The 16554-nt window shown below is 41.9% G+C and overlaps 1 protein-coding gene across 3 annotated transcripts in view; it reads right to left on the bottom strand.

The window, feature by feature from the left end:
• The window catches only part of arhgef1a (Rho guanine nucleotide exchange factor (GEF) 1a), a 118650-nt gene that overhangs the window by 15214 nt on the left and 86882 nt on the right, over window positions 1-16554 (bottom strand). For all 3 annotated transcript variants that reach the window (XM_034202172.1, XM_034202171.1, XM_034202173.1), the window contains exon 16: window positions 7766-7954. In XM_034202172.1, the coding sequence (XP_034058063.1) occupies window positions 7766-7954 (189 nt within the window). The remainder of the gene's footprint in view (window positions 1-7765; window positions 7955-16554) is intronic.

Consider the following 16554-nt stretch of genomic DNA (forward strand, 5'->3'; position numbering starts at 1 on the left):
GGAACTAACAAAGCTTAAATTGTTGCCTATAAAAACATTACACATTAAATCATTTGCATTCCTTTCTTATGGCTCTATCTGCAGCTTTTCCAGATTCATTTATGGGGTTTAGACTATATTCTATATGTTGTAAAATCAAATGAAACAAATGAAAAAAACTATAAAAAGCACATAATCGAGTTATGAATCAAATTGAAGCTGGACAAAAGAACTACAAATAATATAGAACATATTATCATACAGTCCTGGCCTCCCCAAAATCATATAACCATTGTTAACAGCAGTCCTTATTATTATTATTATGTTGATTTAATTGTTGGCAATAATACAATAATCAATCTTTTTACTGACCCATCAATGCATCCACGGGAACGCTCCTTCATACCTAAAATAACTTCTCACATCACAAACCTCCACACGCAACCTCCGTTCCACAACAAACCATTTGCTTCGTCCCCCCAGGACCAAACTCCGCACAATGGGGGATCGGGCTTTCTGTGCAGCTGCTCCTCACCTGTGGAATTCCCTCCCAGACCACCTGAGGACTCCACAGACCACTGACGCCTTTAAGAAAGGCCTAAAAATAAACGTTTAGGCAAAAGTGCAGATCTGTAATGAGGACCCATCTCTGAAGAATAACACAAGTGTTATAACCTAAAGCAAAACAAATGTCCCAAACTACAGGAAGTACTTGAGGAGTAGTGGAAACAAGACTGCACTCTGCATGTTTGTGAGCAACTACATTGTCACTGCTGCCCCACAGAGACTACACTCAGGATTTGACGAAGGGGAGGAGGTGAAAAGCATCTGCACAGCAGGAGTCAGCAGTTTGACATCACTGTACAGTGATCAGGAGGAGACAGTCACAAGGATGGTGCTCCATGCCATACATCTTGCAGAGTCATATTCCCGCATCATTGTGAGGTCTGATGACACAGGTGTGGAAGTACTGCTCATATATTATGCAAGCAAATACATGTTTGGTTAACCTCTAGTGTACATGCATGCAGGCCATGGAATGAGAGAGAGATATGTCCCCATCAACACCATATGTGAGAACATTGTAAAATACATGTCTAACTGTCTACCAGCATGTCGTGCACTCACTGGCTGTGGCACAACAAGTAGTACAGAATAGGAAAGACAATCAGCATCAGCAGGTCGTTTGTGACCCTGACCTGAGCTGTTTCAGTGCTGTGGGCGGAACGGAAACCGGACTGGAATTTCTCAAAGAGGCCGTTTAGTTGGAGATGGTCCTGAAGCTGGGCGGCAACCACAAGTCTAACTGTCTACCAGCATGTCGTGCACTCACTGGCTGTGGCACAACAAGTAGTTTGTACAGAATAGGAAAGACAACAGCATTCACCAAACTCAAGACCCATCTCAGCGAGCTCAAAGATCTGGCCCATTTTGGACTCTCTGCCAGCTTGGAAGAGTCTTTGCCAGTCGCAAGAGAATTTGCGCTTCTGCTATATGGAAAAAAGAAAATTGGACTGATGTGCACAAACTTGGATGAACTGAGGTTCATAATTGCATCAACAACAGATGCAGCCTCGGAAAATCTGCCGCCAAGAGAGGATGCATTTCAACAACATGTACAAAGAGCAATGTTTCAGACAGCGATATGGTGTCACAGCCAAACCCAAACCCTTGTTATGGAGTCCTGTTGGCAAGGCAAGGCAAGGCAAGGCAAGGCAAGGCAAGGCAAGGCAAGGCAAGGCAAGGCAAGGCAAGGCAAGGCAAGGCAAGGCAAGGCAAGGCAAGGCAAGGCACAGGCAAGGCAAGGCAAGGGCCAAGGCAAGGCAAGGCAAGGCAGGCAAGGCAAAGGCAAGGCAAGGCAAGGCAGGCAAGGCAAGGCAAGGCAAGCAAGGCAAGGCAAGGCAAGGCAAGGCAAGGGCAAGGCAAGGCAAGGCAAGGCAAGGCAAGGCAAGGCAAGGCAAGGCAAGGCAAGGCAAGGCAAGGCAAGGCAAGGCAAGGCAAGGCAAGCAAGGGCAAGGCAAGGCAAGGCAAGGCAAGGCAAGGCAAGGCAAGGCAAGGCAAGGCAAGGCAAGGCAAGGCAAGGCAAGGCAAGGCAAGGCAAGGCAAGGCAAGGCAAGGCAAGGCAAGGCAAGGCAAGGCAAGGCAAGGCAAGGCAAGGCAAGGCAAGGCAAGGCAAGGCAAGGAAGGCAAGGCAAGGCAAGGCAAGGCAAGGCAAGGCAAGGCAAGGCAAGGCAAGGCAAGGCAAGGCAAGGCAAGGCAAGGCAAGGCAAGGCAAGGCAAGGCAAGGCAAGGCAAGGCAAGGCAAGGCAAGGCAAGGCAAGGCAAGGCAAGGCAAGGCAAGAAGGCAAGGCAAGGCAAGGCAAGGCAAGGCAAGGCAAGGCAAGGCAAGGCAAGGCAAGGCAAGGCAAGGCAAGTTTATTTATATAGCACTTTTCAACACAAGGCAATTCAAAGTGCTTTACAAAAAATGAAAGACATTAAGAAAATGGCATTTAAAATCAGTCATTAAAAAGAAAAGCTAATAAAATAAACATTAAAAGAAAAAATACATGGATAAAAGTTACAGTGCAGTTTAAGATATGAATAGTTCAATTAAAAGCAGCGACAAAAAGAAAAGTCTTCAGCCTGGATTTAAAAGTAGTCAGAGTTGCAGCGGTCCTGCAGGTTTCTGGGAGTTTGTTCCAGATATTTGGAGCATAATAACTGAACGCTGCTTCTCCATGTTTAGTTCTGACTCTGGGGACAGAAAGCTGACCAGTCCCTGAAGACCTGAGAGATCTGGATGGTTCATAATTTAGCAGGAGGTCAGAAATGTATTTTGGGCCTAAACCATTCAGTGCTTTATAAACCAGCAGCAGTATTTTGAAATCTATTCTTTGACACACAGGAAGCCAGTGTAAAGACTTCAGAACAGGAGTGATGTGATCCACTTTCTTAGTGTTAGTGAGGACTCGAGCAGCGGCGTTCTGAATCAGCTGCAGCTTCCTAATAGATTTTTTAGTGAGACCTGTGAAGACACCATTGCAGTAGTCGAGTCTACTGAAGATAAAAGCATGGACAAGTTTTTCCAAATCCTGCTGTGACATTAGTCTTTTAATCCTAGATATGTTCTTTAGGTGATAGTAGGCTGATTTAGTAACTGTTTTAATGTGACTGTTGAAACTCAGGTCAGAGTCCATGACTACACCTAGATTTCTGGCTTTATCTGTTGTTTTGAACATTGCACACTGAAGCTCAGCGCTAACTTTTATACGTTCTGACTTGGCTCCAAAAACCATTACCTCAGTTTTATCTTTGTTTAATTGGAGAAAGTTCTGACACATCCAGTCATTGATTTGTTCAATGCACTTACTCAGTGTTTGAATTGGAGCATAGTCTCCTGGTGAAATTGTTACGTAAATTTGTGTGTCATCTGCATAGCTATGGTAACTTATTTTGTTGTTTTTCATTATCTGAGCCAGTGGTAGCATGTATATGTTAAAGAGAAGAGGCCCCAAGATGGACCCTTGAGGTACCCCACATGTCATATTTGTCAACTCAGATGTGTATTTACCTATAGAAACAAAGTTGTTTCTGTCCTTTAAGTAGGATTCAAACCAATTTAGAACTGTTTCCGAAAGTCCCACCCAGTTTTCCAGTCGGTCTAGTAATATGCTGTGGTCAACAGTGTCAAACGCAGCACTGAGATCTAATAATACTAACACTGAAGTTCTGCCACTGTCTGTGTTTAAGTGGATGTCATTAAAGACCTTTACAAGAGCAGTCTCAGTGCTGTGGTTTGGACGAAAGCCTGACTGGAACACATCGAAACAGTTATTTAAATGCAATAAATTACTCAACTGTTGAAAAACAACTTTTTCAATGATTTTACCTAGAAATGGGAGGTTTGATATGGGCCTGTAATTGTTCATTACTGAAGCATCTAGATTATTATTTTTTAAGAGTGGTTTAATGACTGCAGTTTTCAGGGCCTGTGGAAAAATACCTGAGTGAAGAGATTTGTTTACTATATGAAGTAGATCTGAGGCCATGCAAGGCAAAACATCTTTGAAAAATCCTGTTGGAATAATATCAAGGCAGCAGGAGGAGGATTTCAGAAGTTGTATAATGTCCTCTAGGTTTTTATCATTAATCTGATGGAATTGTGTCATGATGTCTGAATTGATGTTAAGTGGACACAGAGACAACACATTTGCTGTTCCTGATGCAGAGGCACTGACTGCTTGTCTGATGTTCTGAATTTTGTCAGTGAAAAAGGCAAAATCATTGCATGCCCTGGTGGATAGAAATTCAGAGGCTGCTGACACTGGGGGGTTAGTTAGTCTGTCGACGGTAGCAAACAAGGCACGTGCGTTGTTTTTGTTTTTGGTAATGATGTCAGAGAAGAACGATTGTCGTGCGTTTTTCAATTCCAAATTATAAAGGCCAAGTCTCTCTTTATAGATTTATAGATAAGTGAACCTGGAGATTTGTTTTTCGCCACCTGCGTTCAGCTTTTCGACATTCTCTTTTTTCTGTTTTCACGGTCATGGCCTTTCTCCATGGAGATATTTTCTTGCCAGACACCTCCTTTACCTTAGTTGGAGCAATGGCATCTATAACATTTTTAATTTTTTAATTAAAATGATCTACTAGCTCATTTACTGAGATGTTAGCAGGGGAAAGTGTGGTAGAAAAGTTCTGAGTAAACATTTCCCTAGTGTTTTCAGTTAAATATCGCTTTGTGGTTACCTCTTTTTGAACATTTTTGTGAACAGAAATAGAGCTCTCAAAGAAAACACAGGAATGGTCAGAGAGTGCAACATCAGTTACCACAACCTTAGAGATATTCAGACCCTTTGAGATAATTAAGTCCAGAGTGTGCCCCTTATTGTGCGTGGGCTCCGTCACATGCTGAGTCAGTCCATAGCTATCAAGAACACAAAACAGTTCTTTAGCCCCTCTGTCCTGGGGTTTGTCAACATGGATGTTAAAATCACCAACAATGACTAGACGGTCAAAGTCAATACACACTATAGACAGCAGTTCAGTCATCAAAAAAGCTTGCACAGTATTTGGGTGGTCTATAGATATTTAGGAACAGAGCTCGAGCGGAGCATTTCAGCTGAAGGGCCACATATTCAAAATAATCAAAGTTTCCATACAATGTCTTCCTGCATTGAATGGAATCATTGAACAGAATAGCAACTCCACCCCCTTTCTTATGCATTCTTTCCTGACTCATAAAACTAAAGTTGGGAGGGGTTGATTCGATAAGAACAGCTGCACTGTTATTTTGTTCAATCCAAGTTTCTGTTAAAAACATAAAATCGAGATTGTGCTCAGTGATAAAATCATTGATTAAAAATGTTTTTCCTGCCAAAGACCTGACATTTAATAAAGCTAGTTTAAGTTTGTTAAACACACTATCAGTCATGTTTTTTGTAACAAGCTGTGGCTGACATGGAATCACTGCTAAATTAGATAAACTCACACAAACGTTTGAGCGCTTCCTGTTTCTATGATTCACCGCTCTTAATCTATTACCTATCAACACAGATATCGGCAAAGCTACTGGCAGGCAGGGCCCCGACATGTCCTGGAAAGAGTTGAGAGTGCCATACGCCCTTGAGCCTGGACCCAGCACATATCAGTAAGAATTTGTTGTGTTTTGTACACACACATCCTTATCAGGCTTCGGAGACTGCAGATGCTTTCTTGAAGGGAGGGGAGGTGGTTGACCAGGGGGGGGGAGGTGGTTGACGTAGGCGCGGTGATGAAGACGGGGGAGATGGTGCGCGTCTCTGCGGTGATTTTGGTGGGCGTTGAGGAGCGGGGGTAAAGGACATGCCAGCGTTTTGTACACACACATCCCTATCAGGCTTTGAAGGGGAGGGAGGACCCACCACCCTGCTCCTCTCATCATAGGAGGGCAGGGTGAGGGCTACACTGTAGGAAGGGGGGTTTGGAAATCTGCTTCCATCTTCCTTGTATTGTTGTGATTTTGATGATTGTGGTAGGCATGGTGATGAAGCCGGGGGAGATGGTGCGCATCTCTGCTTCGGTGATTTTGGTGGGCGTCGTTGAGGGGCGGGGGTAAAGGACATGCTGCCAACCCTGCGTGTCGCCGTCATGCGGTCATTGAACTCCAGGGGGGTGGGCGAGGGTGAGAGGGTGAGCGGAGAGTAGAGAGAGCTGGGGGATGAATGAAGAGTATCCTCAAAGGCGTTGACAGGGAGGGTGACGGGCAGTGGAGACTCCTCCATTTGTGTCATAGGTCTCCCATAATCAGAACATTCCTCAGGCGGGTGCAGTGATACTTCTTCAGGGTTTTCTGCGCGATGTGTTGTGTCTTTCTCCTGTTTTGATTCCTCTTGCCGCTTGTCCTTGGCAGAGGGAACAGATTGATGACGCAGGCAGTTGAATATGTTTCACTCCTGACTTGTTCAGACAAACTCCATTTGCCTTAAAAAGATGTCTGCGGTCCCAGAAAAAGTTAAAATTGTCAATAAAATGAACAGAATGGTCAGTACAGACAGTTGAAAGCCAGGTGTTCAGTGCAAACAATCTGCTGAATCTCTCCACTCCTCTTCTGACTGGCGGTAGAGGGCCAGGGGTGCAGTGTTAGAGCTGGGGCCATTCAACCAGAGCTATTTACAAAACCCCCAGCACCTACAGAAGTGAGAGATATTACTCACTTGTATTGCAAAGATGCAAAGTGTGGAGAGAGTGGAAAGTGCCAGTGCCTCTCTGTTGGCCTTCGCTGTACGGAGTTCTGCACAGTTTACAGGACTATAATTCAGTATTTTTTTAGTTAAATTATTGTCTGACTATTTGGTGATGTAGGACAGCCACCTGGTTCATACCTCAGCAAATCTGAAGAGGAAAATAGTGGTCATTCTCAAGTTATGGGCTTTTTTGTCACCTTTCCCATATTCGGCCTGGTCTAATTTGGCTCTTTTTCAGGGATTGGGGTAGTTCTAAAGAACAACCAAAAAAACATTTTTTCCCCCAAAATAAAATTTGACAACAATTCATTTCATTAATAGGAGACCCTAAAGATAAGAAAAATAATTGTTGTCATTTGTTCTACCTCGGGTAGGGGTATCTCGAAAACGAAAGCCTTTTTTGAGGACTTGCTGCTGGACTACTAATCCACCCCCAGGGACTCATTGCGGTGTGAACGCGATCTGCTTTAGTTCATCAGAACTACAAGAGTTCTCATTAACTGAGTTCTCATGAACTATTGTGGGAAAAGAACTTGGTGTGAACGCCCCTATAGGCCTATTGTTAGTCTGGTATCGGATCGCTAGAAACACCGCTGTCATCAGACTGGCAGGGGCTGTTCCAAGCTCTGCTCAACCTCCCGCCGTCCAAATGGACTCAGTAGCGCCCCCTGCTGCCGTGGAGCATGAGTGTGTATGTGGACATCCTGAGCACAACCACGGCGGAATATTACTGCCAAAAGTCACGTAATATTCTGTGACGTGAGAAGAAAAAGTTTTGTACTTGTAAAACCTATGCTGAATTTGTCTCTGAAACATGATTTATTAGACAAATGTAATGTGTTTGTTTGATAGATACGTTTTTTATTTGCAAAACTAAATGCATTAGTTTGTAGATGGTGTTTTGTATTTGCTAACCACACTGTGTTTGTTAGTGAATCACAAGGCATTTGTAAAACTTGTTTAGTTTGTTCGTGGAGTTATGGCAGGAAATTAGCTCCATACACATGACTCAACACGGACAAACTCACCAGCTGGTCGTTGTTACAAAAGCATCAGTTCCAAGTTGACATGAGACTTACCCTCCGTTGTGGCGTCCTGCAGGTGCTTCTCTGCCCGGGGGGCTTGGGGGGTGTCCGCCCTGAACAGGATGCGGGTGTTGTGGGTCTGCAGCCCCTCATGACCGCTGGTGACCTCGGCTAGCTCACAGAACAGAGTCACCCTCTCCTGCAGGAGCTCCAGCATCTCCCGGTCCTTCTGCTGGATGTCAGCTGAGGGTGGGGGGGAATCAGGGGCGATTAATCACCTGTGACTACAAGTACTGCCTCACAACTAATGCACCAATATGTACAGACATGGTACACACCTATGTGCATACAAGACACAGCCCTAATACAGTGTTGCAGGAATAAGTCCTAAATCCAAAAATTAGTTAGCATTTCAGCATTTCAGGATTTCAGCATTTCAGGGTTCAGTTGTCCCAAAGTCAACCGTTTTTATTTGGTAACATTCCCAAAATAGGGTCTGTGGTTAAGTCAAGCTGAAGAGATTTTCACATTATGTTCTAAGGCATACAATGTGTCAGTAAATAACCCACCGGTGAACGTCTGAAGCTTTTACTTGTCTTAAAAATAGCGGTTGCTAACAAGTGGCTAAATGAGATTAAACGTCATCACGCCCCAAAATAAGAAGGATTTAGCTTAGCGATGGTGACGTGAAGTCACCCAACTGCCATGTAAATCATGTATAGCCTAAGGTTAAATTAAATGTTGATTTAATTGATATTACAGTTTAATGTACTATACCTTTATATTATTTTCCCTTTCACTTATTTATTTATTCTCATTAACTTTGTAATACATGTATTTATTAATAAATGTTGTAATAATGTATGCACATTTTCTGTACATTTCTCTATATTTTCCCAAACCCATTTTTTTCTGTATTCTCTTGTCAAAGTCTGTATCTCCATTTCAAAATACTCTGCTTTAATTAAAGCCTGGTTCCAGACCTCAGATTTGGTAATAATGCAGATAGAGCAAACAGAATCCATTCCAAACTAAAAGAGGGACTCAGGCTGTTGTAAGATGGCTTTGTTTCTATCTTCATGATAAAAGCAGCTAACCAGTGGCGAGCTGTCAGGGCCCTCTAGGCCCTCTCTGAGGGCCTAAGATATTCTACAAAATAATATTTAAAAACATGAAAACTAAAATTGTAATAGCCTATATCTTTTTTAAATATTTTTTGAGTTATATTTTTCATTAGTTTTACCAAAATAACTTGATTTAACTGTATTTAAAATAAAATTTCCAAAGAAATAAATCCTTCCAATCTGCCTATTCAGTTTATGTTGGAATGTGAAGGGTTAAATGAAAGAAGCTCCTTTGGCCATCTCTGCAACACACTCTCACTCCCTGAACGTCCAGGAGCGACGCTTGGTCAGGGTCCCGTGGCGTGCAGTTGTGACGCGCCGAGTCTCCTTCAGCTTCATAAACGGACGCAAAGAGCTTTCAATTGATTGCAATGTATTCCCATCGGCGGCGGTATTTGATGCTCAGGGAAGCACCGCATCGGCCCATGTTGGAGGCATTTAGGGTGCATTCACACCAGCCTTTTATAGTCCGGTTGAATCTAACCCTGGTGCGTTTAGCCGCTTGGTGCGGTGCATTTGGGTCGGTGTGAACGCAGTCCGAGACCTCTGAAGTGAACTAAACAACCGGACTCTGGTCCACTAAAATAGGTGGTCTCGGAACGCTTGCTTGCGAACTCTGGAGCGGTTCATTGCTGGTGTGAACGCAAACCGCACCAAAGCATACACTGTAAAAAAAAAAAAGTTTTTTCACAGAAATGTACTGTATTATTTTACAGACCTTTCTTGTTTTTCTTTATTACATGTAAATACCATAAAAATACAGTAAATTACTTTTATTCAAAAATAAATAAAGGTTTTATTCTGTAAATTGGTTTGATGAGAAATTATCGTTTTTTTACAGGATAATTCCATTGTTTAATTGTCTTGAATGTTAAATTACATTGAATTCTATGTAAAAACACATAAAATACACATAATTTTACTGCATGTAAAATGAAGGCAACTTTTTTTTTTTGTTGCAGTAAAACCTTAAATTTAATGTAACAAAATGTAAAAAAATTAAAAATAACTGTATTCTGTACTGTTGTAGAATAAAAATAAATCTTATTATAAAACATCTCTAAAATGTTAAATAAATGTATACATCTTCACAAAAAATGTAATATATTGCAGAAATACCCAAAAATGATTTTGTGTAAATAAAGTAGTTTTCATAGTACTATACTAAAATAGTTAACTGTAAAAAAAAAAGTGTCAAATAAAAAAAATGTAAAATGTATGTAAAAAGCTACGGCACTTGAAATGGAATCCAGCCATACAACGGCAGACAAGACAAGCAGGATTGGAATGAGTCCACAACACTCCTGATTGGTTGATATAAACGTCATCGAAAAAACCTGCCAATGAGCACTGTCCGCGCCTTTCAATCCAATTTGAAACTTCCACGTCAGTTTGAGCGGCTCTCCTGCGGAGCTATAGAGCTGTCTGTATGTCTGCTCATGAGTTTATGGACTAATATCGGGATAGTTTTACATCTACACGTTAAATATGAGCATCGGGACGTCAACAGAGAACAGAAGACTTGAGATCTGGTGAGTCCTGCAACTGTAATGGAGTTAAACATGTATTTAGAAAATCCTTAGTTTGTGAATGTTTAATTGTGTATTTAAGGTTACGTTTCTTCTTCTAGTTCAGTGAGTTTTGAGTGATGAGACATATATTTTAAGGGAATCTGTGGAATCTCAGCTTTCATATCGCGTTTGCCAGTTATGTGCTAAAGTAGCGTTAGCCCCGTTAGCTGTTCGACTTGTGTTTCGTTAAAAATGGTTAATATCGTCAGTTAGCTGAGTTTCTTCCCGTTAAGTGGGTAAGCATCATTAATAGGTTGTTAGTACATTTTAAGAAGTCCTGAGATGCTGTTTCTTGCAAGATGTCCCACCGGCGGGACAATCGGGCTATACAGGTTAACAAGGTGGCTGCTAACGTTAGCTTACAGCTTATTGCAGTGCTGCCGCCATCCTCTCGTCTCCAACGCGGGACGATTACACATAAACGTGCAGCAGGGTGTCACAGTGTTGTCGGTGTCACCACTCCTCTCATCCGGTTTCGCTATGAGTGGTCGCATTTTCGAGAGCTCCCGCTTTGGCGGTTATTCCTCACGATTTTTTACATATTTCATCCTCCTGACAATATGGATTATGGACTCCTACCTCAATTCATCAATGAGACAACATCACTTAGAGAAGGAGAGTAATGAAAGCGGGGATAAAATGAACAACAATGACTTTTACCTTCTCAACGTCTGGGAAAGGAAACACCTCGCTTTTGGAAGTGCAAGCATTCATTCATTATTAACTGCAAACCCGACGCGAAAGTACTTACCCCCGTCAGGCAAACTAGACCGAAGAAGTATGATCGTCTTGGTCTTATTGTTAGCGGGAGACATCCATCTGAATCCGGGCCCGGTGCAGACAAGAAGCCAGTCCTGCAGGCTCGAGGAGCTAGCATCACAATTAGCATCAGAACTAGCATCTCTTCCGCTGCAACAACAACTACGCGACGACAACAGAGACCGTGGAGACAGCGGAGACCGAGGAATAAACGGAGACTTCGAGATTCCCCCGGGGACGCCTCGGCAGACAGACACGCATGAGGCAGTGACGAGAGGAAGAGAACCGAGATCCGAGGGAACAAATATCCGCCATGTTGTTAGCCACCCTGCTATCATATCAACGGCTAAAGCTACAACGGAGCCTCCCTCCCCCCACCCCCACCCCACACTGTAAAGGAATATTTTGGTCTTGTTAAAGTATATAGAGTTTAGTGATTTGTCCTCGGGAATCTGTTTAATATGGTTGAAGTGTATTCCTGCCTGTAATGTGATCCATAGCTTCTCAGGAAGACACAGGTCAAGAGGTCATCTGATGTCTTGTGGGGGAGAAGCTTGGCTCATGTGGGTTTACAATGCAACGAGTCTTTGTCTCGACATCTGGCATGCATTAAAGGAAAACCCGCGTGTTTTAGGGCCCTCCTCTTCTCTTTGTATAGAGGGGTGCTTGGCGCTTTTGGGCAGAGTTTGCTGGGATCTTGCAGGGAACTGTGATATGCTGTGAACTCTCCGGCCGCTCAGGCTCTCAATAAATATCAGTGTATTGACAGGCGAATCCAGTTTCACTCATTTCATGATTGGCTCAACATTGCTGCAAAGAAGTTTTTACTTCACAATTGGCGTCGCGAACAGTTACCAACAAATCGTCGAGCTGGTGAGTGTAATTTAAAATCTATATTTTGACATTGCCTCGCCAGACTCTGTGATTGACGGTATAAAATTACCTGTGGAACAGATAGATGCAATATTTTTGGTTTCCTCTGTGTGTGTGCACGGCAAATATTCGGAGAGACCTTAAAGAGGGCATCAGTAATGTGGAACTTCGGTTTAAAAGCAATGTAAAGATTTGTACTGAAACGAATCGCCGAATTCTGGAGATTTCAACGGTTTAACTAGTTAAATCAACTCGCCTCGAAATCTTCCTGTTGCTGCTGCAGGGTGCAGGGTGTGGGTAATTCCCATCCCCCCCCCCCCCTGTGGAGAGCAGCACACGAGGATAAACAAAGCACAGTGTCGTATCTTCTTAAATCGCACCATTATGAGTTTTGGAACTAAACAGAACTATTATTAATGGGAAACGTGATACGAAATATTACGTCACGCTGTGTTTCATAAACTGAGGGGTTGTTGAATTTGGCTGTTGTTAAAATAAAGGGTACTGAATTCATTAAAAGTCTCTGCTCTCCGGATCGGGGAGGGCAGAGCACCACTAAATTAGCATAGTGGTTGTTGATTGAGAATAATGTGGTTATTACTCTTCAGCAGATTCCGTTCTTAGAATTAATTAAATTAATTAATATCTCTGCTCTCGGTCGGTTGAGCAGTTTTACCACTACATTTGCATAGTGGTTTTGATTGAGAATAAGGTAGTTTATTGCTCATCAACAGAATTCCCCTCCCCCCTGTGGTGAACGGCACACGAGGAATGTTTAACAACACAGACTTGTATTTTCTGTTAATCACACCATAAGCTCAAGAACTAAATTGAGCTATTAAATGGGAAGGGTGGTGGCAGAATATTACATTCACACTGTGTTTAATAAACTTACGGATTATTGAATTGGATTTTGTTTAAAAAAAAAAAATTTAAAAAAAAAAGTAAAAATAAGTACTGATATTTCCCTACCCCCGCTGAAGTTTCCCTAATTCGGATTAAAATTAAACTGGATGAGTTTAGCTGTCACCTGATATTTGTTGCGGGTTCATGTTTGTTTGTATAATTGTTTCGTGTTTGTTTGTATACCTGCCGTCTTGTGCATGTTTTGTAACAACTAATAAATGAATCAGTCCACAGCCAAGGTAAAATGAATCTAAATTTCCGCAAAAGGAAAATAAATAGCAAAAAAGCCTCTGTTTTACACCCGGGAACCTCAGAGGCATAACTGCGGGTCATCTGTCTGCTCAAATAGGTCAATGTTGTATTATTTGTTTCATTTATTCTTAATCTATGTATTGTATGGTATTAATGAAAATAAAATAACCTAATGTATTGAACACATTCCGAAACAAAGCAGATAAGACAAGACTTAGACACAATGGTGATTAAACCTTTTTGCACGATTGATGCAAAATGAAAACTTTGTCATTATCTGTTTCCAACTGGCCACTGGAATCAGATAATGGATATAAGTTGAAGTTCAATTACAGTTTTGGATATAGTTCAACATTCTTTATTAAACTGTTTCAAATTATTTCTAGTCAAAATCCCATCATTTTCTCTACTTTGCTTGATGCTGCAGAAGAAGAAAATAAAATAAAACGCAAGACACGAGGTCAGAGACAGGCGTGACCTCTGGAAGGAGAAGATAATTTGAAGCAGACCACAGCGCTGTGCGTTGGGGGTTTTTATGAGCTTGAGCACAAAGGAAGATCTAATTTCAGCAGTCAGTTTTTTTTTTGGCAGAACTTTTGAGCATTTTGAAAATGTCTTTTCATGCCTCTGTGCAAGGCTTAGTCTTTCTATCTGTATAGCCACTGGTGTAAAGTAACTAAGTTCATAAACTCCACAAGTACTATACTTGGGCACAATTTTGAGATACTGGTACTTTATTTGAGTATCTAAAATGTTTTGCTGCTTTATTTTTCTACTCCACTACAGTTCAGTGGTACATGGTGTACTTTTACTCCACTACATGTATTTAATACCTTTAGTTACTTCACAGATGTGGATGAATGATGTGAAATCTAATCAAGTGTTGAATCAGATTTTAGTTCCACCTGGAGTAAATCCACCAGCTACCCTGCAGTATACAAAGTCATTCAAACTAGCTGCACCTTACCAGCTTTGAGAACACTTTAATGATCAATCATTATAAAACATATCATATATATTATTCTGAAATAAACCAATCTGCACAGTGACTACTTTTACTGTCGCTATTTTCACTATATTTTAATGACAATACTTTTATACTTTTACTTGAGTAACATTTTGAATGCAGTACTTTTACTGTAACATAGTATTCCTACACTCTGGTACTTCTACGTTTACTCAAGAACAAGATCTGAGTACCTAAGCTAACGTTAGCCAGAAACATTTTCAGTTCGCTTCAAGCTCTGCCGCTCCGACAGGGAGCTCTGCTCTGAACACCCTGTTCTAACAGCTGTTCTCCAGCGGTCCAGTCTGTGCCACAGTCACTCCGGACCACACAGCTAATATTAACGAACACATCCGTAGGCAGTAATGTACATGAACGCGTTCATATTTTGGGCGAACGTGAACTGAACGTACTGTATTTCCGCTAGATGAACGTAATTGAGAACGCGTTCATTCTCAGCGCTGTACATGACGGCGTTCAAGAGTGCGTTAATTCTCAGCACTGTATTATAACGGCGTGGTGTTGTTGCAGGAAGTCCCGACGGGGAATACTTTTGCGGTAGTACATCTCTATATACATCGATACAACATTACGTGTTGATAGAAATCATCACATAATGAAATAAGACCCCACGGTTTGATGATTGACAGGTGTGTGGGCTATCTTCCATTTTGACACACAGAACAAGGGGGGCGATCCACCCGTATCCAAAATGTAAAGTAATTCAAACAGACTCGTCCCTCTGTGAGGAGCAGCAGGTTCAGCTTCATTTAAATATGTCGTGCAGTAATAGATGGATTTATTTTTTTCCTCTCAAGAGAGAATGTGTATTTTATGTTAGTATTTCAAAAAATCTCCTGGGGGAGAATCCCCCCAGACCCCAAGCGGCGGTTGGGTTTTCAGCATGTCAACACTTTCACTTGTGAGGAAATGGTAGGATTGGCTCCAGGTCGCCCTTTTTATTTACTACAAGACAAATGTTTTTATTTTATTTTAATTTCATACAGTTCAATTTGGATTGAGACAGGGAAATAATCTAAACCTCACGCGTGGCGTTTCACTGACAAGGGGGCGATATAGCGTGTATGTAATTACATTTCAAATACTGATTTGAGCCCCACCACTGTATGGGTTAGCCCTACCATAGAGTACCCAACGCAAATATCGCAAATACTCGGGAGCCGATAAGTCAATAAGTTGCTTATCGCGACAGGCACACAATAAAACAGTGGAAACAAACATGTGTTTGACTTTCATTATTTAATGAAACTGTGTGCCCTTTATAGTCTGTGTCCAATATTGTGTATTTGTATATATATATTATATATATATATCCTAAATATATGCTAAGGTCCCGCTACGGACACGATAGCAGTCACTTCGTGCGCATGTGTGTAATTAAACCCATGATATCAAAATCTCACTCCAGCCAGGTACCCAAAGTTAGCAACCCTGCCCATACCCCAATAATATTTTATTGAATCACACAAACGACCTATTTTGGATTCAAAATGGCAAATTTCCCCAAAAGATGACAAGTTTGCATTCCTGCCTGTTATCGTTTTCATCACGGAGCTGGAAAAATGGTGTATTGATTACTGATCTGTGCAAGTCCAATTTGTTAACTGACTTTGGTTCTAATGTTAATGTTAATTTGATTTCAACCCATAAGTAATTATTTAAATTAACTCAACATTCCACATGATGGATTAGTGTTCCACATTTTTCCCACTAATTTGTTTATGATTAGGCCAATGGTAAAGAGAGACATTGATGACCCTGTGTCCTTTTTGTTAGCACGTGGTTCCATTTTGTCTAATGGCGTTGGACAGCTTCACTAAGAGTCACCCAGTTCTACCCTGCTACAGTCCGGCTGAGTGCAGTCACAGAGATGCTATGGCTGCTCTACATGACATTAATGGTTTGGTCCGAGAATGGACACCATTTCCTGCTCCCAGAGAGAATGACGCTCCTCACACTGAACAATACAGCCATTGACACTGTCTCACGTGGGTCTGCTCCCCCCCACCGAGCCATGAACTGGAAGCTGGAAGTCTGCTCTGAACACTTGGAACTGTCACAACAGCACCAACCCTTGGGTCAGTTAGATGAGACTAACGGCTTCACTTAGGGCATATGGGTCAGAAATATGACTCTCGTTACCACGGAGTGGGTTGTTTGTTTTTTTAAGGCTATTCATACTGCTATGCAGAGTGAAGAGCCCCTACTATTTTAACAAAATACGCCTGATGTCAGGGGCCTCTTACTGTCTACTTCTGCATGTATTCACATTATATGGACCATGTTTACACCTGTTGAAACTAGGGCTGCACGGAACTCAGGCTACAATAC

Source organism: Gymnodraco acuticeps, unplaced genomic scaffold (assembly GCF_902827175.1).
Source record: "Gymnodraco acuticeps unplaced genomic scaffold, fGymAcu1.1, whole genome shotgun sequence".
NCBI lineage: Eukaryota > Metazoa > Chordata > Actinopteri > Perciformes > Bathydraconidae > Gymnodraco > Gymnodraco acuticeps.